This window comes from Oncorhynchus mykiss, chromosome 24 (genome assembly GCF_057628025.1).
Source record: "Oncorhynchus mykiss isolate SJ-2025 chromosome 24, ASM5762802v1, whole genome shotgun sequence".
NCBI lineage: Eukaryota > Metazoa > Chordata > Actinopteri > Salmoniformes > Salmonidae > Oncorhynchus > Oncorhynchus mykiss.
In genome coordinates this window covers 19,338,154-19,360,649 of record NC_143045.1, presented here as the reverse complement: position 1 = coordinate 19,360,649, position 22,496 = coordinate 19,338,154, and the positions used below count along the sequence as shown (strand labels likewise).

The window sequence follows — 22,496 nt, the reverse complement described above, 5'->3', positions numbered from 1 at the left end:
GACCACCATAAGTATAAATGTCACTTTTTTGAAATGCAGACACTTTTAAAAGTGTCACAACTCTAGTGTTGTAAATAGGGCAAATAGAGTTTGCAAATTTCTTAAAATTTTATTTAACCTTTATTTAACTAGGCAAGTCAGTTAAGAACAAATTCTTATTTACAATGACGGCCTACCCCGGCCAAACCCAGGCGACGCTGGGCCAATTGTGCGCCGCCCTATGGGACTCCCAATCACGGCCGGATGTGATGCAGCCTAGATTTGAACCAGGTACTGCAGTGAGGCCTCTTGCACTGAGATGCAGTGTCTTGTGTTGTCGTCACCTTCTCTCCAGTCAGAGTCACCATGTCCAGTGGGCCGTACATGAACCGACCAACCAGCGTCTGTGGTCCCTCCTCTGTGGCGATGATATCATTCACCCTGTGGTTGCCAGTCACATTCTGCATGAGGAGAAGAGATTTACTGTCACTACTCTTTAGTTTTTGTGCATCCCAAATGGCACCCTACACTCTTAGAAAAAAAGGTGCTATCTAGAACCTACAAGTAGAACCCTTTGAAGAATAATTTTTGGTTCCAGATAGAACCCTTTTGGGTTCCATGTAGAACCTTTTCCACAGACGGTTCTACATTGAACCGAAAAGGTTTCTACCTGGAACCAAAAAGGTTTACCCTATGGGGACAGCCGAAGAACCCTTTTGGAACGCTCTTTTCTAAGAGTGTATTACGTATATAGTGCACTACTTTTGACCAGAGACCTATGATCCCTGGTCATATGTAGTGCACTATAAAGGGAATAAAGCGCCATTTGGGACTTCGTATTTGTCTTCCATTACTTTCTGCATCACTCCTCCTCAGACGTAGTGTTTACATCGGCAGGAGGAAATGGGATGTCAAAAGAAGGATGAAAAATAGCCCTATTTTTCAATTTATCCCTGTTTTGATGCATCACATTTGAATCGTGTGGTGAAGGAGTCTCATAAGTGTGCACTACAGGACCTTACCAAAAGAGGGTGTCAAATCTCCATGAAGCCTGGCTACAGTAGCAGTGTGGTTCTGGTTCCCCTTCACTACATCTAATTTCAAAGAGCAGGGTGAATAACCCTAAATGAGCTGAGCTAAGGAGAAGTCCTCTAACTCCACACGGCACCCTATTCAATATGTAGTGCACACTACTTTTGACAAGGGCCCATATGGCTCTAGTCAAAAGTAGTGCACTACATAGGGAATAGCGTTCCATTTGGGACACAAACCAACTTCATTGCTGAGCTGGTGGGATATTAATGACAAATTAAAGCAGAGGAGTTTACAGATGTAGTTCCCTGGCTCTGTTACAGTAACGCCATGCTGCGTTACCTCAGTCCTAACAACCACAGGTGGTTGGAGATAGAATAATTGGGGATAGGTTTGACTGAAGGAAACTTTCAGGAACACTTAGAGGGTAATTTCAAAGGGTTGTAGCGCTATAGGTGCGGGAGTGTGTCAGAAATATTTTTGCTATTTTCACAACTGGAATTATGGGAGCAGTAGCTGGCGGTGGGGCGAAAGGGCTGGGTTTTGATGAATAAACAAGGTGTGTGTGTGTGTCGAGGGTTGACGCCTCACTGACTAATCAGAACATGCTCAATGGCTAAATATGTGGTTGCTTCAAGTTGTTTATTTATGTATTGCGTTTTCATCAACTCCAATTCAAGTGTTAGTCCGCTATAGCCTAGTGGTTTAAATAGCCAGCCCCCTATAGCCTAGTGGGTTAAATAGCCAGCCCCCTATAGCCTAGTGGGTTAAATAGCCAGCCCCCTATAGCCTAGTGGGTTAAATAGCCAGCCCCCTATAGCCTAGTGGGTTAAATAGCCAGCCCCCTATAGCCTAGTGGGTTAAATAGCCAGCCCCCTATAGCCTAGTGGGTTAAATAGCCAGCCCCCTATAGCCTAGTGGGTTAAATAGCCAGCCCCCTATAGCCTAGTGGGTTAAATAGCCAGCCCCCTATAGCCTAGTGGGTTAAATAGCCAGCCCCCTATAGCCTAGTGGGTTAAATAGCCAGCCCCCTATAGCCTAGTGGGTTAAATAGCCAGCCCCCTATAGCCTAGTGGGTTAAATAGCCAGCCCCCTATAGCCTAGTGGGTTAAATAGCCAGCCCCCTATAGCCTAGTGGGTTAAATAGCCAGCCCCCTATAGCCTAGTGGGTTAAATAGCCAGCCCCATATTCGTTACATATATTGAAATGTTTGCAGTCCACAATGTTCTCATTGCATTTCTTTCAAATGGAACTACATTGTTAAACATCGGTTATAGCATTCACACTGATACAGGTCAAATACAGTCTGGACATGAACATGTCAAACATAGTCAATAAGCAAGATTACATTCACTAGGCTATTGATAAGGCCTAAAAAGTACATCATATATCATTCTAATAAATGAAACAACAAGTTGTTTAAAATAGGCTGTCTAAATACAGTTACAGGGACCATGATTCCTCCCCGTGGGCATATTATACAGTCAATGCAACTTAGACTATGGAGGGTTTGACACACATCCAAACTTTTCACAGGAGCTGGATAAAGATCCAATATAAAGAGAATGCTGTTATACTGCTCCCAAATGTAATGTTTTATAAACATCACGAAAACATCTGCTTCAGAAATAGCAGACAAAATTGCATTGCATTCGAAGCACGTAGGTTTTCTCAACCTAAATCCATGGATGGTGAATCTTTCTAGTAAGTTTGGTTTCTTAACTAATTAAATGGAAAACAATCCATCTGTATTTTAAAACAACAACAATATTTCTAAATATGCTAAACAAAAATATAAACGCAACATGCAACAATTCCAAAGGTTTTATTGAGTTACAGCTCTTATCAGGAAATCAGTCAAATGAAATAAATAAATTAGGGTCTAATTTATGGATTTCACATGACTGGGACTGTTGGTCACAAATACCTAAAAAAAAATGGTCTTCATGATCTCGTGACGTTATCTCTGTGCATTCAAATTGCCAAAACCCATTGTGAGGCCGGTTGGACATAATGCCAAATTCTCTAAAATGACGTTGGAGGCAGTTTATGGCAGAGAAATTAATATTTCATTATCTGGGAACAGCTCTGGTGAACATTCCTGCAGTCAGCATGCGAATTGCATGCTCCCTCAAAATGTGAGACATCTGTGCCATTGTGTTGTGTTGGTGCACCTGTGTAATGACCATGCTGTATAATCAGCTTCTTTATATTCCACACCTGTCAGGTGGATGGATTAAATTGGCAAACAGAATAGTTCACTAACAGGGATGTAAAGACATTTGTGCACAACATTTGAGCAAAATATGCTTTTTGTGGATATGGAACATTTGTGGATATGAAACATGGGACCAACACGTTACATGTTGTGTTTCTATTTTTGTTCAGTGTAGGATTGGCTCATAAGCGTGAAATCATAAATCGCATCTCTCGTATTATGGGCATAAAGGGCAATGTGTGCACACATGGGCCTAAGGGCTCTTCGGGCAGGAGGCATGGATGTTTGTCTTATCCATTGAAGATGGTTTATTAAACACTACACAGTAACCCTATAATAGACATAGTTATAACATACAGTAACCCTATAATAGACCTAGTTATAACATACAGTAACCCTATAATAGACCTAGTTATAACATACAGTAACCCTATAATAGACCTAGTTATAACATACAGTAACCCTACAATAGACCTAGTTATAACATACAGTAACCCTACAATAGACCTAGTTATAACATACAGTAACCCTACAATAGACCTAGTTATAACATACAGTAACCCTACAATATACCTAGTTATAACATACAGTAACCCTACAATAGACCTAGTTATAACATACAGTAACCCTATAATAGACCTAGTTATAACATACAGTAACCCTATAATAGACCTAGTTATAACATACAGTAACCCTACAATAGACCTAGTTATAACATACAGTAACCCTATAATAGACCTAGTTATAACATACAGTAACCCTATAATAGACCTAGTTATAACATACAGTAACCCTATAATAGACCTAGTTATAACATACAGTAACCCTATAATAGACCTAGTTATAACATACAGTAACCCTACAATATACCTAGTTATAACATACAGTAACCCTATAATAGACCTAGTTATAACATACAGTAACCCTATAATAGACCTAGTTATAACACACAGTAACCCTATAATAGACCTAGTTATAACACACAGTAACCCTATAATAGACCTAGTTATAACATACAGTAACCCTATAATAGACCTAGTTATAACATACAGTAACCCTATAATAGACCTAGTTATAACATACAGTAACCCTATAATAGACCTAGTTATAACACACAGTAACCCTATAATAGACCTAGTTATAACATACAGTAACCCTACAATATACCTAGTTATAACATACAGTAACCCTACAATAGACCTAGTTATAACATACAGTAACCCTACAATAAACCTAGTTATAACATACAGTAACCCTACAATAGACCTAGTTATAACATACAGTAACCCTACAATAGACCTAGTTATAACATACAGTAACCCTACAATAGACCTAGTTATAACAAACATACAGTAACCCTACAATAGACCTAGTTATAACATACAGTAACCCTACAATAAACCTAGTTATAACATACAGTAACCCTACAATAGACCTAGTTATAAAATACAGTAACCCTACAATAGACCTAGTTATAACATACAGTAACCCTACAATAGATCTAGTTATAACATACAGTAACCCTACAATAGACTTCGTTATAACAAACATGTAGCCTATCTAGTTGTTTTTTATTGGCTTCAACATGGAAATATTCGACTACACACGTTGCATTCACATTTCGAAAATGCACCGCATGTTCGAGCCAAGGACAATTGGACATTGCCCAAATGTTTTAATAAGATAAGCCTACCATCGCCAATTATATGGCCTGTTACTGACTTTACCACATGAATGGTAAACAAACAGCCTAGGCTACAAGTGGAGACAGCACCAAGGACAGTGATTGGAATTCCTGCAATTTTTTAAATATTTATTTTTACCTTTATTTAACTAGGCAAGTCAGTTAAGAACAAATTCTTATTTTAAATGAAGGAACAGTGGGTTAACTTGTCAGCTCGGGATTTGAACTTGCAACCTTCCGGTTACTAGTCCAACACACTAACCACTAGGCTACCCTGCCGCCCCAAATTGACTGTTTGGTTACAAAATCTAAAGGAAAAACAGTAGTCCCTGTATCATGAATAGTGGGACCCCAGCTAATGTCATCTAATGAAGCAATTAAACATTTCCAGACACAACACAATTTGCATTTTGATTAAGTTTGTCAATAATTAATCTTTGCCAGTACTGAGCCATGCTGAAGCTGTGGCATCTCAGCATGACACACACACACACACACACACACACACACACACACACACACACACACACACACACACACACACACACACACACACACACAGACTTCTACACACTGGCATGTCTGTGAATAGGCTGAAAGGCCAGATTGATTCTAATATCTGGACAGTGGCCACATGTCTCTACTACAGGTCACTGCTGAATCTCTCTGCATGAATGCCTGTCTCATGAGAAAATAGCAGAACATATTGCTATCACACCGGGTGAGTGGTGAGTTCACCTTGCCCTCAGACACACACTGAGAGGAGGAAATGGAGAGGAGAGGCAGACCCCTGTCTTACAGCGGTGGCCCCACTCCATCAGTGACAAAGAGCCCCTTACTAGGATAGTGAACTGAAGTCACAGCGTCACTGATGCCAGGTAGGGCCCTCTGAATGGTATCACTATTCCCTGGATGAGCTGGCAGTGTCCAGATGAAGTCTATCAGGACACCAGGAGACTGTATAACAATACGGCTATAACATATATCATATTCAAATCCCAAATCAAATCAAAATTATTTGTCACATACACATGGTTAGCAGATGTTAATGCAAGTGTAGCGAAATGCTTCTGCTTCTAGTTCCGACAATGCAGTAATAACCAACGAATAATCTAACCTAACAATTTCAAAACAACTACCTTATACACACAGTGTAAAGGAATGAAAGAATATGTACATAAAAATATATGAATGAGTGATGGTACAGAATGGCATAGGCAAGATGCAGTAGATGGTATCGAGTACAGTATATACAGTACATATGAGATGAGTAATGTAGGGTATGTAAACATATAAAAGTGCCGTTGTTTAGAGTGGCTAGTGATACATGTATTACATCAAGATGGCAAGATGCAGTAGATGGTATAGAGTACAGTGTATATACATATGAGATGAGTAATGTAGGGTATGTAAACATTTTTTGAAGTGGCATTGTTTAAAGTGGCTAGTGATACATTTTTACATCAATTTTTACATTGTTAAAGTGGCTAGAGTTGAGTCAGTATGTTGGCAGCAGCCACTCAATGTTAGTGTTGGCTGTTTAACAGTCTGATGGCTTTGAGATAGAAGCTATTTTTCAGTCTCTCGGTCCCTGCTTTGATGCACCTGTACTGACCTCGCCTTCTGGATGATAACGGGGTGAACAGGTGGTTGTTGTCCTCCTGTGACATCGGGTGGTGTAGGTGTCCTGGAGGGCAGGTAGTTTGCCCCCAGGGATGCGTTGTGCAGACCTCACTACCCTCTGGAAAGCCTTACGGTTGTGGGCGGAGCAGTTGCCGTACCAGGCGGTGATACAGCCCGACAGGATGCTCTCGATTGTGCATCTGTAAAAGTTTGTGAGTGCTTTTGGTGACAAGCCAAATTTCTTCAGCCTCCTGAGGTTGAAGAGGCGCTGCTGCGCCTTCTTCACCACGCTGTCTGTGTGGGTGGACCAATTCAGTTTGTCCGCGATGTGTATGCTGAGAACGTACTACCCTCTCCACTACTGTCCCATCGATGTGGATAGGGGGTGCTCCCTCTGCTGTTTCCTGAAGTCCACGATCATCTCCTTTGTTTTGTTGACGTTGATTGTGAGGTTATTTTCCTGACACCACACTCCGAGGGTCCTCACCTCCTCCCTGTAGGCCGTCTTGTCGTTGTTGGTAATCAAGCCTACCACTTTAGTGTCTTCTGCAAACTTGATGATTGAGTTGGAGGCGTGCATGGCAATGCATTCGCGAGTGAACAGGGAGCTCAGAACACACCCTTGTGGGGCCCCAGTGTTGAAGATCAACTGGGTGGAGATGCTGTTACCTACCCTCATCACCTGCGGGCGGCCCGTCAGGAAGTCCAGTACCCAGTTGCACAGGGCCCATGGTCTCGAGCTTGATGAAGTTTGGAGGGTACTATGGTGTTAGATGCTGAGCTGTAGTCGATGAACAGCATTCTCACATAGGTATTCTTCTTGTCCAGATGGGTTAGGGCAGTGTGCAGTGTGGTTGCGATTGCGTCGTCTGTGGAGCTATTGGGGCGGTAAGCAAATTGGAGTGGGTCTAGGGTGTCAGGTAGGGTGGAGGTTATATGGTCCTTGACTAGTCTCTCAAAGCACATCATGATGACGGAAGTGAGTGCTACGGGGCGGTAGTTGTTTAGCTCAGTTACTTTAGCTTTCTTAGGAACAGGAACAATGGTGGCCCTCTTGAAGCATGTGGGAACAGCAGACTGGGATAAGGATTGATTGAATATGTCCGTAAACACACCAGCCAGCTGGTCTGCGCATGCTCTGAGGACGCGGCTGGGGATGCAGCCTGGGCCTGCAGCCTTGCGAGGGTTAACACGTTTAAATGTTTTACTCACATCGGCTGCAGTGAAGGAGAGTCCGCAGGTTTTGGTAGCGGGCCGTGTCAGTGGCACTGTATTGTTCTCAAAGTGAGCAAAGAAGTTGTTTAGTCTGTCTGGGAGCAAGACATCCTGGTCCGTGACGAGGCTGGTTTTCTTTTTGTAATCCGTGATTGACTGTAGACCCTGCCACATACCTCTTGTGTCTGAGCTGTTGTATTGCGACTCTACTTTGTCTCTATACTGACACTTAGCTTGTTTGATTGCCTTGTGGAGGGAATACCTACACTGTTTGTATTCGGTCATGTTTCCGGTCACCTTGCCCTGATTAAAAGCAGTAGTTCGCGCTTTCAGTTTTGCGCGAATGCTGCCATCAATCCACGGTTTCTGGTTCGGGAATGTTTTAATAAACGCTGTGGGTACAACATCACCGATGCACTTGCTAATAAACTTGCTCGCCGAATCAGCGTATTCGTCAATGTTGTTGTTTGACGTAATGCGGAACATATCCCAGTCCACGTCAACGAAGCAATCTTGAAGCGTGGAATCAGATTGGTCGGACCAGCGTTGAACAGACCTGAGCGCGGGAGCTTCCTGTTTTAGTTTCTGTCTATAGGCTGGAAGCAACAAAATGGAGTCGTGGTCAGCTTTTCCAAAAGGAGAGCGGGGGAGGGCCTTATATGCGTCGCAGAAGTTAGAATAACAATGATCCAGGGTTTTACCAGCCCTGGTTGCACAATCGATATGCTGATAGAATTTAGGGAGTCTTGTTCTCAGATTAGCCTTGTTAAAATCCCCAGCTACAATGAATGCTGCCTCAGGATATGTGGTTTCCAGTTTACATAGAGTCAAATGAAGTTCATTCAGGGCCATTGATGTGTCTGCTTGGGGGGGAATATATGCAGCTGTGATTATAATTGAAGAGAATTCTCTTGGTAGATAATGCGGTCTGCATTTGTTTGTGAGGAATTCAGGTGAAGTCAGGTGAACAGAAGGACTTGAGTTCCTGTATGTTGTTATGATCACACCACGTCTCGTTAATCATAAGGCATTCCCACCCGCCCTTCTTCTTACCAGAAAGATGCTTGTTTCTGTCGGCGCGATGCGTGAAGAAACCAGCTGGCTGTACCGACTCCGATAGCATATCTCGAGTGAACCATGCTTCCGTGAAGCAAAGAACGTTACAGTCTCTTATGTCTCTCTGGAATGCTACCCTTGCTCGGATTTCATCTATCTTGTTGTCAAGAGACTGCACATTGGCAAGTAGTATACTCGGGAGCGGTGTGCGATGTGCCCGTCTCCGGAGCCTGACCAGAAGACCGCTTCGTCTGCCCCTTTTACGGCGTAGTTGTTTTGGTTCGCCGGCTGGGATCCGATGCATTGTCCTGGGTGGTGGGCAAAACAGAGGATCCGCTTCGGGAAAGTGGTATTCCTGGTCGTAATGTTGGTGAGTTGACGTTGCTCTTATATCCAATAGTTCCTCCCGACTGTATGTAATAAAACCTAAGATTACCTGGGGTAACAATGTAAGAAATAACACAAAAAAAAACAAAATACTGCATAGTTTCCTAGGAACGCAAAGCGAGGCGGCCATCTCTGTCGGCGCCGGAAGTTTAAGTGGTCAAGTTCTCCAAGCTGCTCCTCCTCCAGCTGTTGCTCCTCTACCACTTAGACAAGAGACAGATCACAGGCTTGGAGGCTGGAGCAGAGCATGTAAGACACAGTCCAATGAATCCTATGTCTAGTTTCCTTAAATATACTGGAGATAGGTTCCAGTGGGCCACGCAGTACATAATATAACAGGACAAAAGCCCATTGTTATTGAATTATTTGCTTTGAATATACTGATATCCCAGAAATAGACTGGGCTGACCTTTCAGCCTGGCAGTAGTCTTGTTGTATTTTATGCTGGAGCATCAGGTAATTGTTTTGTTGTGCTAGCATCAATGATCGAAGATGAAACACACAACATTCAAGTCTCAACCCACACACAGACACAGAAGCAACAATGGCAAATAAATTGCCCATTTAGTGTCTGTGTACTTTAATGTTAATCTATAGCAGACCAAGGCTGTTGAGGCAAAAATTATGAAAGCTGCGAAAAGATGTGTCACGCCCTGACCGTAGAGATCCTTTTATTCTTTATTCTTGTTTGGTCAGGGTGTGACTCGGGTGTGAAAGTCTATGCTTTCTGGTTCTTTGTTTTTGGCCGGGTATGATTCTCAATCAGGGACAGCTGTCTATCGTTGTCTCTGATTGGGAATCATACTTAGGCAGCCTTTTTTCCTTTTCTCATTTGTGGGTTGTTGTCTTTGTTAGTGGCATGTATAGCCTTACAGAGCTTCACGTTCATTTTATTGTTTTATTTGTTGGCGACATTTAAAATAAAATAATGTACGCTTACAACTTTGCACCTTGGTCCGGTCATTTCCTTGATGACGATCGTGACAGAACAACCCACCACAAACGGACCAAGCGGGGTGGCCGGGAGGAGCAGACAGAGTGGACATGGGAGGACATTCTGGAAGGAAGGGGATCCTGGCTGGAAAGGATCGCCTGCCATGGAAGCAGGTGGAAGCAGCGAGGAAGGTGGAAGCAGCTAGTAAAGGGGCCCAGCGTTACACAGGGTCACGGCTGGCAAGAAAGACCGGGAGGCCACTCCCCAAAACATTTTTGGAGGGGCACACGGGGAGGTTGGCGGGGCTAACTCCCCGTGCTCACAGTAGGGAGTGTGGTACTGGTCAGGCACTGTGTTATGCGGTGATGCGCACCATGTCTCCAGTGCGCAGTCATAGCCCGGTGCGCTATGTTCCAACTCCTCGCATTGGCCGGGCTAAAGTGGGCATCCAGCCAGGACGGATGGTGCCCGGCTCAGCGCTCCTGGCCTCCAGTGCGTCTCTTCGGCCCTGTGCCGGCTCAGCGCACTGTGTCTCCGGTGCGTCTGCACAGCCCAGTGCGTCCTGTGCTAGCGCCCCGCATTTGCCGGGCGAAAGTAACCATCCAGCCAGGACGGGTTGTGCCAGCTCTACGCTTGAGACCTCCAGTGCGCCTCCACGGCCCAGTGTATCCGGTGCCTGCTCCATGCACCAGGCTTCCAGGGCATCTCCCCAGTCCGGTGAGACCTGTTCCGGTTCCACGTACCGGGCCTCCAGTATGTCTCCCCAGCCTGGTAAGCCCTGTGGCAGTTCCACGCACCAGGCTTCCAGTACATCTCCTCAGTCCGGTGAGACCTGTTCCGGCCCCATGTTCGAAGCCTCCAGTGATGATCCATGGCCCAAAGCCTCCAGTGATGATCCATGGCCCGAAGCCTCCAGTGATGATCCATGGCCCGAAGCCTCCAGTGATGATCCATGCCATGAAGCCTCCAGTGATGATCCATGGCACAAAGCCTCCAGTGATGATCCACGGCACGGAGCCTCCAGTGATGATCCATGGCCCGGAGCCTGCAGTGAGGATCCATGGTACGAAGCCTCCAGCGTTGATCCGCGGTCCGGAGCCTCCAGCGACGGTCCCCTGTCCGGAGCCTGCAGCGACGGTCCCCTGTCCGGAGCCTGCAGCGACGGTCCCCTGTCCGGAGCCTGCAGCGACGGTCCCCTGTCCTGAGCCTGCAGCGATGGTTACCAGTCCGGAGCCTCCAGCGACAGTCTCCAGTCCTGAGCCTCTAGCGACGGTCCCCAGTACGGGGCCTCCAGCGACGGTCCCCAGTCCGGGGCCTGCAGCGAGGGTTCCCAGTCCGGGGCCTGCAGCGAGGGTCCCCAGTCCGGGGCCTACAACGAGGGTCCCCAGTCCGGGGCCTGCAACGAGGGTCCCCAGTCCGGGGCCTGCAACGAGGGTCCCCAGTCCGGGGCCTGCAACGAGGGTCCCCAGTCCGGGGCCTATAACAAGGGACCCCAGTTCAGGGCCTACAACGAGGGTCCCCAGTCCAGGGCCTACAACGAGGGTCCCCAGTCCGGGGCCTGCGACGAGGGTCCCCCGCACCAGAGGTGCCACCAAAGTGGGGGGAGCCAGAGGTGGAGCACCTTGGTCCAGTCATTTCCTTGACGACGATCGTGACAAGATGTGTGAAGCTGACGGTAAAAGTGTGTGCATAAGTGTGTGTGTGTGCATGCGTGCCTGTGTGTGCGCACACGTTCTTATCGCTTTGTCTCTGACTGAGATACAATTATAAAATGTTTGAACTAAAGATGATTCAATATTTATTGGAATTTCCGCATAAAGCGATTGAACGTACTACAAATAGCTTCTTTCTACAATACACACAGTAATCCCAAATCTGCCCCAAATGGGACCCTATTCTCTATATAGCGCACTTCTTTTATCCAGAGCCCTGGTCAAAAGTAGTGCACTATAAAGGGAATAGGGTGCCATTTCGGACATAGCCATAGAATCAACAGTGTGGGGCTAATATTGACGCTTCCTACTGAACTGTCCTTTATCTTCCATTAATAAGTCATGCTGGTTTCCTCACCCTCAGTTTGACATGCGTCCTCCTGCGAAGCCACTTCTCCCGTGGGCTGGATGGAGAGAAGGGGGCTGAGTCCTTGCTGTCAGCTTCCTGGGCCTTCACACTGTCGCATCGTATGAGCTACATGAACACACACACAAGCACGCACGCACACAGTCCATTAATCCACCGCCGGCTTAGTCCACTCGGTATGACGGCACTTCTCAAACAGAATCCCTAGTCTACATTTAGGCACCGGATGCACATTTATCAGTGGAGTGTCACACGACCTACAGACAAAACAATTATATGGAATACTCATCCTCTGGTGCTCAAACACACTTTAGAGAGAATAAAACTAGGACTGTCATTATCTTGAGGTGTACACAGTCACAGATGCTAACTGGAGCTCATTTGTCAAGAGGAAGATTGAGGTTTATTAACAGGATAGCTAGAGGATGATCCGCTATGGAGTGGACTCTATGTACAGTGCCTTGCGAAAGTATTCGGCCCCCTTGAACTTTGCGACCTTTTGCCACATTTCAGCCTTCAAACATAAAGATATAAAACTGTATTTTTGTGTGAAGAATTAACAACAAGTGGGACACAATCATGAAGTGGAACGACATTTATTAGATATTTCAAACTTTTTTAACAAATCAAAAACTGAAAAATTGGGCGTGCAAAATTATTCAGCCCCTTTACTTTCAGTGCAGCAAACTCTCTCCAGAAGTTCAGTGATGATCTCTGAATGATCCAATGTTGACCTAAATGACTAATGATGATAAATACAATCCACCTGTGTGTAATCAAGTCTTCGTATAAATGCACCTGCACTGTGATAGTCTCAGAGGTCCGTTAAAAGCGCAGAGAGCATCATGATGAACAAGGAACACACCAGGCAGGTCCGAGATACTGTTGTGAAGAAGTTTAAAGCCGGATTTGGATACAAAAAGATTTCCCAAGCTTTAAACATCCCAAGGAGCACTGTGCAAGCGATAATATTGAAATGGAAGGAGTATCAGACCACTGCAAATCTACCAAGACCTGGCCGTCCCTCTAAACTTTCAGCTCATACAAGGAGAAGACTGATCAGAGATGCAGCCAAGAGGCCCATGATCACTCTGGATGAACTGCAGAGATCTACAGCTGAGGTGGGAGACTCTGTCCATAGGACAACAATCAGTTGTATATTGCACAAATCTGGCCTTTATGGAAGAGTGGCAAGAAGAAAGTAATTTCTTATCCATAAAAAGTGTCGTTTAAAGTTTGCCACAAGCCACCTGGGAGACACACCAAACATGTGGAAGAAGGTGCTCTGGTCAGATGAAACCAAAATTGAACTTTTTGGCAACAATGCAAAACGTTATGTTTGGCGTAAAAGCAACACAGCTGAACACACCATCCCCACTGTCAAACATGGTGGTGGCAGCATCATGGTTTGGGCCTGCTTTTCTTCAGCAGGGACAGGGAAGATGGTTAAAATTGATGGGAAGATGGATGGAGCCAAATACAGGACCATTCTGGAAGAAAACCTGATGGAGTCTGCAAAAGACCTGAGACTGGGACGGAGATTTGTCTTCCAACAAGACAATGATCCAAAACATAAAGCAAAATCTACAATGGAATGGTTCAAAAATAAACATATCCAGGTGTTAGAATGGCCAAGTCAAAGTCCAGACCTGAATCCAATCGAGAATCTGTGGAAAGAATGGAAAACTGTTGTTCACAAATGCTCTCCATCCAACCTCACTGAGCTCGAGCTGTTTTGCAAGGAGGAATGGGAAAAAATGTCAGTCTCTCGATGTGCAAAACTGATAGAGACATACCCCAAGCGACTTACAGCTGTAATCGCAGCAAAAGGTGGCGCTACAAAGTATTAACTTAAGGGGGCTGAATAATTTTGCACTACCAATTTTTCAGTTTTTGATTTGTTAAAAAAGTTTGAAATATCCAATAAATGTCGTTCCACTTCATGATTGTGTCCCACTTGTTGTTGATTCTTCACAAAAAAATACAGTTTTATATCTTTATGTTTGAAGCCTGAAATGTGGCAAAAGGTCGCAAAGTTCAAGGGGGCCGAATACTTTCGCAAGGTACTGTACATTTCATCTCAGAAGTTGAGAAGAAAAACCTGTCTATCTTTAGCCTAATCAACGTGTAGCCAGGCTAATGAAACAGCAGGGCTAATGATGTGTTTCCAAAGAGGAGAGTAGAGGAAAGGACAGGTCACAGTGAGAGAAGGAGCTCTACTCCATGACTGTATTAACGAGATCCCAGTTTAAGATTCAAACTCTTATTACACAGCAATTATGTAAGAATAGGTCATTGATTTCACTAAACCAGCAGTTAAGTACAGTAAATAAATGAAAAGGGCAGTAAGCTTGAGCGAATCATAAGGTCCGTATCCATTTCCATGATAGGATATCGATTAGAGCTGAAACGGCAGAGATACATAATACTTCTCATTTCCTGTGTACTCTCTGATTTCCCTCACGTCACTCTCCCACACAAAATATTGAGGTACTGCAGCAGCAGCCAACACCATGGTGCACTTTCCAAATAGCACCTTATTCCCTATATCGAGCACAACTTTTAGCCAGAGCCCTATGGATCCTGGTCAAAGGTAGTGCACTATATAGGGAATAGTGTGCAATTTGAGAAACAACCCCTTACTGTATTGGATGCTGCTCTGGTCTCTTCTCCTTAAAGTAGGTGGACACCCCTTCAAATTAGTGGAGTCAGCTATTTCAGCCACACCGGTTGCTGACAGGTGTAAAAAATCGAGCACACAACCATGCAATCACCATAAAAGAATATCTGACCTTTCCCACCTGGACAAAAGGAACACCTATGTGAGAATGCTGTTCATTGACTACAACTCAGCGTTCAACACCATAGTGCCCACAATTCCCCCTCAGGAGACTGAAAAGATTTGACATGGGTCCCAAGATCCTCAAAATGTTCTACAGCTGCACCATTGAGAGCATCCTGACCGGATGCATCACCACCAGGTATGGCAACTGCTCGGCATCCGACCGTAAGCGCTACAGAGGATAGTGCGTACGGCCCAGTACGTCACTGGGGCCAAGCTTCCTGCCATCCAGGACCTATATACTAGGAGGTGTCAGAGGAAGGCCCAAAAAATCATCAAAGACTCCAGTCACCCAAGTCATAGACTGTTCTCTCTGCTACCGCACGGCAAGCAGTACCAGAGCGCCAAGTCTAGGTCCAAAAGGCTCCTTAACAGCTTCTACCCCCAAGCCATAAGACTGAACAATTAATCAAATGGCCCCCCCCCCCCCCCCCCCCCCCCATGTTTTTACACTGCTGTTACTCACTGTTTATGCATAGTCACTTTACCCCTACCTACATGTCACTGTTTAGGCCTAGTAATTTTACCCCTACCTACATGCACAAATTACCTCAGCTAACCTGTACCCCTGCACATTGACTTGGTATCAATGTTTCTTTTTATTAAATGTTTTACTTAAGTTTAACTCTATTTCTTGAACTGCATTGTTGGTTAAGTGCGTAAGTAAGTAAGCATGTTGCAAATAACATTTGATTTGATTTGATAGTAGAACGGCCTTCCTGAAGAGCTCAGTGGCTTTCAAAGTGGCACCATCATAGGATGCCACTTTTCCAACAAGTCAGTTCATCAATTTTCTGCCCTGCTAGAGCTGCTCCGGTCAATTGTAAGTACGGCTCAGCTGTGAATTGGTAGGCCACACAAGCTCACAGAATGGGACCGCCAATTGCTGAAGCTCGTAGCACGTTAAATTGTCTGTCCTTGTTCGCAACACTCACTACCGAGTTCCAAACTACCTCTGGAAGCAACGTCAGCACAAGAACTGTTCGATCAGGAGCTTCATGAAATGGATTTCCATGACAAGCATTGGCTGGAGTGGTTTAATGGTCGCCGCCATTGTCTCTGGAGCAGTGGAAATGTGTTCTCTGGAGTGGCAGTCTGACAGACGAATCTGGGTTTAGCAGATGCCAGGAGAACGCTACCAGCCCCAATGCATAGTGCCAACTGTAAAGTTTGGTGGATGAATAATGGCCTGGGGCTGTTTTTCAAACCCCTTAGTTCCAGTGAAGGGAAATGTTAATGCTATAGCATACAATTACATTTTATATGATTCTGTGCTTCCAAATTTGTGGCAACAGTTTGGGGAAGGCCCTTTCCTGTTTCATTATGATGTCGGCCCGTGCACAAAGCGAGGTCCATACAGAAATGGTTTGTCGAGATCGGTGTGGAAGAACTTGGCTGGCTTGCACAGAGCTCTGACCTCAACCCCATCCAAAGCCTTTGGGATGAATTGGAACGGCAACTACGAGTCAGGCCTAATCGCCCAACATTATTGGGCGAATGGACGACCTCACTAATGCTCTTGTGGCTGAATGGGAAGCAAGTCTCTGCAGCAATGTTCCAACATCTAGTGGAAAGCCTTCCCAGAAGAGTGGCTGATATATTAGCAAACAGAGGACCAACTCCATATTAATGCCCATGATTTTGGAGTGAGATTCTCGACGAGCAGGTGTCCACATACTTTTAGTCATGTAGTGTATCTCATTGCTCTCGAATGACAATGGTAAAAGGCTGTCACTGGTCAGAATGGGTTTCAACTGGACACGACACGCCGGCTGGTTTTATTCACTCTGCCGGTGTCTGAAGATATCACGAGTAGATCCACACACACCTCCGACATACACATAATACACACACACACCCTCACACACACGTATGCATGCAGGCACGCACAGCCACAATCCACAGCACAAATAATGACTGTTGGTATACAGTATCTGAATTCTAGGCTCAATAGTCACAAGAACCACAAACACACACATATACATATGGAGGGGTGGGTGTTACCTGTCGGAGCAGAAACGCAGCAACATCAGTGGACTCCCAGTAGGAGGCATGGAAGAGATGAGGCAGTGCCACTGTGGGGAAGGAGGTCAACACGTCTGGACAGTACAGAGCATAGTCCAACCTCTTAGAGCCCCACCAGCTACTGGAAACTGAGGCACATACGCATGCGCACAAACACACACACGAACGCACACACACACAGAGAGAGAGAGAGAAACACACAGAAGGGAGAGAATGAACATAGGAATATCAAGATAATAAGGATTTCTTGGAGTTATTTGAAGTGATTTGTGGATACTAATGGTATTATTCATCTGGTATTTTAGGCACAACAGTATTAGCAATAGAAGTAGGTTAATCTGGAGAGACGCAGTTGGATCTCCTGAGTCTGGCTATATGTGCCCACCATAGATAACTGATTAAATAATGTATAGAGCGTAGCCCCAATGTGCCCTTTACCTCTGATCGCTAATGAGCAGTCTCCACCTGTCTCTCTTTCTCTCTATGCTTCTTTCTCTTTCTCTCTCTGTGCTTCTTTCTCTCTCTATGCTTCTTTCTCTCTCTCTCTCTCTATGCTTCTTTCTCTCTCTATGCTTCTTTCTCTCTCTCTCTATGCTTCTTTCTCTCTCTCTATGCTTCTTTCTCTCTCTCTATGCTTCTTCCTCTCTCTATGCTTCTTTCTCTCTCTCTATGCGTCTTTCTCTCTATGCTTCTTTCTCTCTATGCTTCTTTCTCTTTCGCTGTGCTTCTTTCTCTCTCTATGCTTCTTTATCTCTCTCTCTATGTGTCTTTCTCTCTCTCTCTCTCTCTATTCTTCTTTCTCTCTCTATTCTTCTTTCTCTCTCTATGCTTCTTTCTCTCTCTCTGCTTCTTTCTCTCTCGCTGTGCTTCTTTCTCTTTCTCTCTCTATGCTTCTCTCTCTCGCTCTCTCTCTATGCTTCTTTCTCTTTCTCTGTGCTTCTTTCTCTCTCTATGCTTCTTTCTCTCTCTCTCTCTATGCTTCTTTCTCTCTCTCTGCTTCTTTCTCTCTCTCTCTGCTTCTTTCTCTTTCTCTCTCTATGCTTCTCTCTCTCTCTCTATGCTTCTTTCTCTCTCTATGCTTCTTTCTCTCTCTCTCTCTCTCTCTATGCTTCTTTCTCTCTCTCTCTATGCTTCTTTCTCTTTCTCTGTGCTTCTTTCTCTCTCTATGCTTCTTTCTCTCTCTCTATATGCTTCTTTCTCTCTCTCTGCTTCTTTCTCTCTATGCTTATTTCTCTCTCTCTCTCTCTGCTTCTTTCTCTCTCTATGCTTCTTTCTCTCTCTCTCTCTGGTTCTTTCTCTCTCTATGCTTCTTTCTCTCTCTCTCTCTATGCTTCTTTCTCTCTATGCTTCTTTCTCTATGCTTCTTTCTCTCTCTATGCTTCTTTCTCTCTCTCTATGCTTCTTTCTCCCTCTATGCTTCTTTCTCTCTCTCTCTGCTTCTTTCTCTCTCTCTCTGCTTCTTTCTCTCTCTCTGCTTCTTTCTTTCTCTCTCTCTGTGCTTCTTTCACTCTCTCTGCTTCTTTCTCTCTCTCTCTGCTTCTTTCTCTCTCTCTGCTTCTTTCTTTCTCTCTGTGTGTGCTTCTTTCTCTCTCTGCTTCTTTCTTTCTCCCTCTCTGTGCTTCTTTCTCTCTCTCTGTGCTTCTTTCTCTCTGTGCTTCTTTCTCTCTCTTTATGCTTATTTCTCTCTCGCTCTATGTTTCTTTCTCTCTCTCTGATTCTTTCTTTCTCTCTCTGCTTCTTACCCTCTCTGCTTCTTTCTTTCTCTCTCTGTGCTTCTTTCTCTCTATGCTTCTTTCTCTCTCTCTCTGCTTCTTTCTCTCTCTCTGCTTCTTTCTCTCCCTATCTGTGCTTCTTCCTCTCTCTCTGTGCTTCTTTCTCTCTCTGCTTCTTTCTCTCTCTCTGTGCTTCTTTCTCTCTATGCTTCTTTCTCTCTCTCTCTGCTTATTTCTCTCTCTCTCTGCTTCTTTCTCTCCCTATCTGTGCTTCTTCCTCTCTCTCTGTGCTTCTTTCTCTCTCTGCTTCTTTCTTTCTCTCTGCTTCTTTCTCTCTATGCTTCTTTCTCTCTCTCTCTGCTTCTTTTTCTTTCTCTCTGTGCTTCTTTCTCTCTCTCTGTGCTTCTTTCTGTGCTTCTTTCTCTCTCTCTCTGTGCTTATTTCTCTCTCTGTGTGCTTATTTCTCTCTCTCTGTGCTTCTTTCTCTCTCTCTCTTTTCATATCACTGTCTTTCTTTCTTTCTCTATCTTGTCCTCTCTCTCTCTTTTGCCCCTTCTCTCTGCTTCTCTCTCTCCCTCTCTCCTGTCTCTCTTTCATTCTCTCTCACACTCACTGTTGGTGATGGTGCTACTCATCCGGCCCACAGAGCAGAAGGACGTCTCACTGTCCACGCTGGTCACACTGGCTCTGCGCCCTCCTCCTCCTCCCCTTCCACTGCTGTCTGTCTCAGGGGAAGGGGGCACGGTCGGGGCACCAGGACTGGGCTCTGCCTCCAGGAACACCTCTGGGTGACTTTGGATACTGTCAGCTAAAATGAGAGAGAGACAGGCAGAGGGAGAGAGTGGTAGAAAGAGTGAAAGGGAGGGAGAGTTTAATTATATAACAATTAACTAGTAACATTTTCTGTGAATCAGTACTGTTATGGGCGTCCCGAGTGGCACAGCAGTCTAATGCACTGCATCTCAGTGCTGGAGGCGTCACGGCCGCGACCGGAAGCCCATGAGGAGGCCGCACAATTGGCCCAGCATCGTCCGAGTTAGGGGAGGGTTTGGCCGGCTGTGATGTCCTTGTCCCATCGCGCTCTAGTGACTCCTTGTGGCGGTCAGGCACATGCACGCTGACTTCGGTGGTTATTTGTACGGTGTTTCCTCCGACACATTGGTGCAGCAGGCTTCTGGGTTAAGCGTGCAGTGTGCCAAGAAGCAGTGTGGCTTGGATGGGTTATTTTTCGGTGGACGCATTGCTCTCGATCTTCGCCTCTCCTGAGTCCTTATGGGAGTTGCAGCGATGGGACAAGAATGTAATTACCAATTGGATATCACAAAATTGGGAGAGAAAAGGGGTCAAGTTTTAAATAATAAATCAATACTGTTATATGGTCTAATTGGCTAGTATGTGGTATTAGCTTGTTTTGTGCGTGCTAGAGGAAAGCCTTGGAAACACACACAGTGTCAGGTAATGGGGCGGCAGGGTAGCCTAGTGGTTAGAGCGTTGGACTAGTAACCGGAAGGTTGTGAGTTCAAACCCCCGAGCTGACAAGGTACAAATCTGTCGTTCTGCCCCTGAACAGGCAGTTAACCCACTGTTCCCAGGCCGTCATTGAAAATAAGAATTTGTTCTTAACTGACTTGCCTGGTTAAATAAAGGTAAAATAAAAAATAAAAAATTAGGTTGGGCTTGTAATGATCCAGGGATTGTGACCGATGGTGATGACCAATCAACACACCCAACCCCAGGAGCTGAGAGAGAGAGGTCAGTGAGGGAAACTGTAAACAACTACACTACAGCCCAGATGGCCCTAGTTACTCCTCACCTTTATTTTTGGACGGATGTGTATGTTTTGTCCCGTAGACTGAAGGAGGAAACGTGGATTTCCCCCGTGATATATATGGTTGTATCAGAGAACATGGACCTGTAGGATAGTCTTTACAAGACATGACATACTCGTAGCAGATCACATCAATAATATCATTCTTAGAGACAAGTGACTGCTCCCTCTGTTCAATGATACATTTATGTTGAACTTCACAGGATCCTCTCTGGAATAAAGAAGGAGAGAGGGAGGGAGAGAGAGAGATAGTATAAGAGAGAGCAATGAAGAGAAAAGAGAGAGACAGATAGACTACAAGGGAAATGTGTCATCATTTCCTAGACATGTTGAGGCCAATGTACTTTCTCTTCATCCAATTCAATTCAGCTGTTCATTCTACTTGTATTCGTTCCTTTCCCCTTATTTTAGCATTTTCTTCTACTTCCTCTCCATTTTATATGTCTGTAATAGCTTGACAATATACTCTCTGTCTCTGGCAGCAGCATAACTAGGGCTCAGGTATGGTTGGCATGGTTACAGTACTGCGTTGTTGTTTATTGTAATGAAAGGCTGTAGTAAAGGCTATCTGTAGTATAGGTTATATGAGTGCATCCACATTGTTCCAATCAATTCTCCAGCTCTGGAAACATTATCATCAGCCTTCTGTTACAACTATGCTATGGTGTACTGTACTGTAGAGGGAAAGAGGGAGGGGAAGGACAGAGCGAGTGAATTAAGTGTAAAAAAAAAAGAAAAGAAAAGCCTTGACATATCGATATCCATAAAAGCAACCCAATAACAATATCCAATATCCTTCGGGGTGAGTCCCAAATGGCACCCTATTCTCTATATAGTGTACTACTTTTGACCACGGGCCTTTTCAAAAGAAGTGCACTGTAGGGAATAGGGTCCCATTTGTGATGGAGACTGTTGTCGGTCTGTCCTCTGTCTCAGTTACATGTAAGGCTCTTGCAGTATAACATGGTAATCTATCTCATTACATTTAACATTGACTCTGAAAGGAACAGACAGTCTGAGTGTCTGCCTGGAGAACGTTCCATTAAGCACAGGCATATTTAAGGGCAGGTCTGTGTCTGTACGATCAAATCAAATCACATTTTATTTGTCACATGTGCCGAATACAACAGGTGTAGACCTTTAGACCTTACAGTGAAATGCTTACTTACAAGTCCTTAAACAAAGATGCAGTTTTAAGAAAATACCTAAAAAAAATAAAAAGTAAGAGGTAAGAAAAACAAATAATTAAAGAGCAGCAGTAAATAACAATAGTGGGGCTATATACAGGGAGTACTGGTACAGTATCAATGTGCCAATGTGCCAATGTGCCAACCGGGGGCACCGGTGTCGAGGTAATTGAGATAATTATGTACATGCAGGTAGGGTTGCTAAAGTGGCTATGCATAGATAATAACAGAGCATTCGCAGCGCGGGGGGGGGGGGCAAATAGTCTGGGTAGCCATTTGATTAGCTGTTCAGGAGTCTTATGGCTTGGGGGTAGAAGCTGTTTAGAAGTCTCTTGGACCTAAACTTGGCGCTCCGGTACCGCTTGCCGTGCGGTGGCAGAGGGAACACTCTCACTCTGGCTGAAGTCTATTAGGGCCTTCCTCTGACACCGCCTGGTATAGAGGCCCCGGTGATGTGCTGTGTGTGTGTGTGTGTGTGTGTATGTGTGTGTGTGTGTGTGTGTGTGTGTGTGTGTGTGTGTCTCTGTGGGTGCGTGCGTGCATGTTCTCATGCATGTATGTGTATGTGTGGGTGATTACTGGTTACCGATGCGGTGAATCACTGGACGCCACAGATGTAGGGACCAGACCCTGTTTGATGTTCTCAGCAGGTATTTTGTTTTTACATTATGACAGGGCCAGTAGAACACAGAAA

At 44.9% G+C, this 22,496-nt stretch overlaps 1 protein-coding gene across 2 annotated transcripts in view; it reads right to left on the bottom strand.

Annotated features, from left to right (window-relative positions):
- Positions 1-22,496, bottom strand: part of pitpnm3 (PITPNM family member 3) — a 128,362-nt gene that overhangs the window by 11,912 nt on the left and 93,954 nt on the right. For both annotated transcript variants that reach the window (XM_090218613.1, XM_090218614.1), the window contains exons 11-14: positions 19,401-19,595; positions 17,055-17,203; positions 12,200-12,316; positions 324-440 (exon numbers count right to left, since the gene is read on the bottom strand). In XM_090218613.1, the coding sequence (XP_090074739.1) occupies positions 324-440; positions 12,200-12,316; positions 17,055-17,203; positions 19,401-19,595 (578 nt within the window). The remainder of the gene's footprint in view (positions 1-323; positions 441-12,199; positions 12,317-17,054; positions 17,204-19,400; positions 19,596-22,496) is intronic.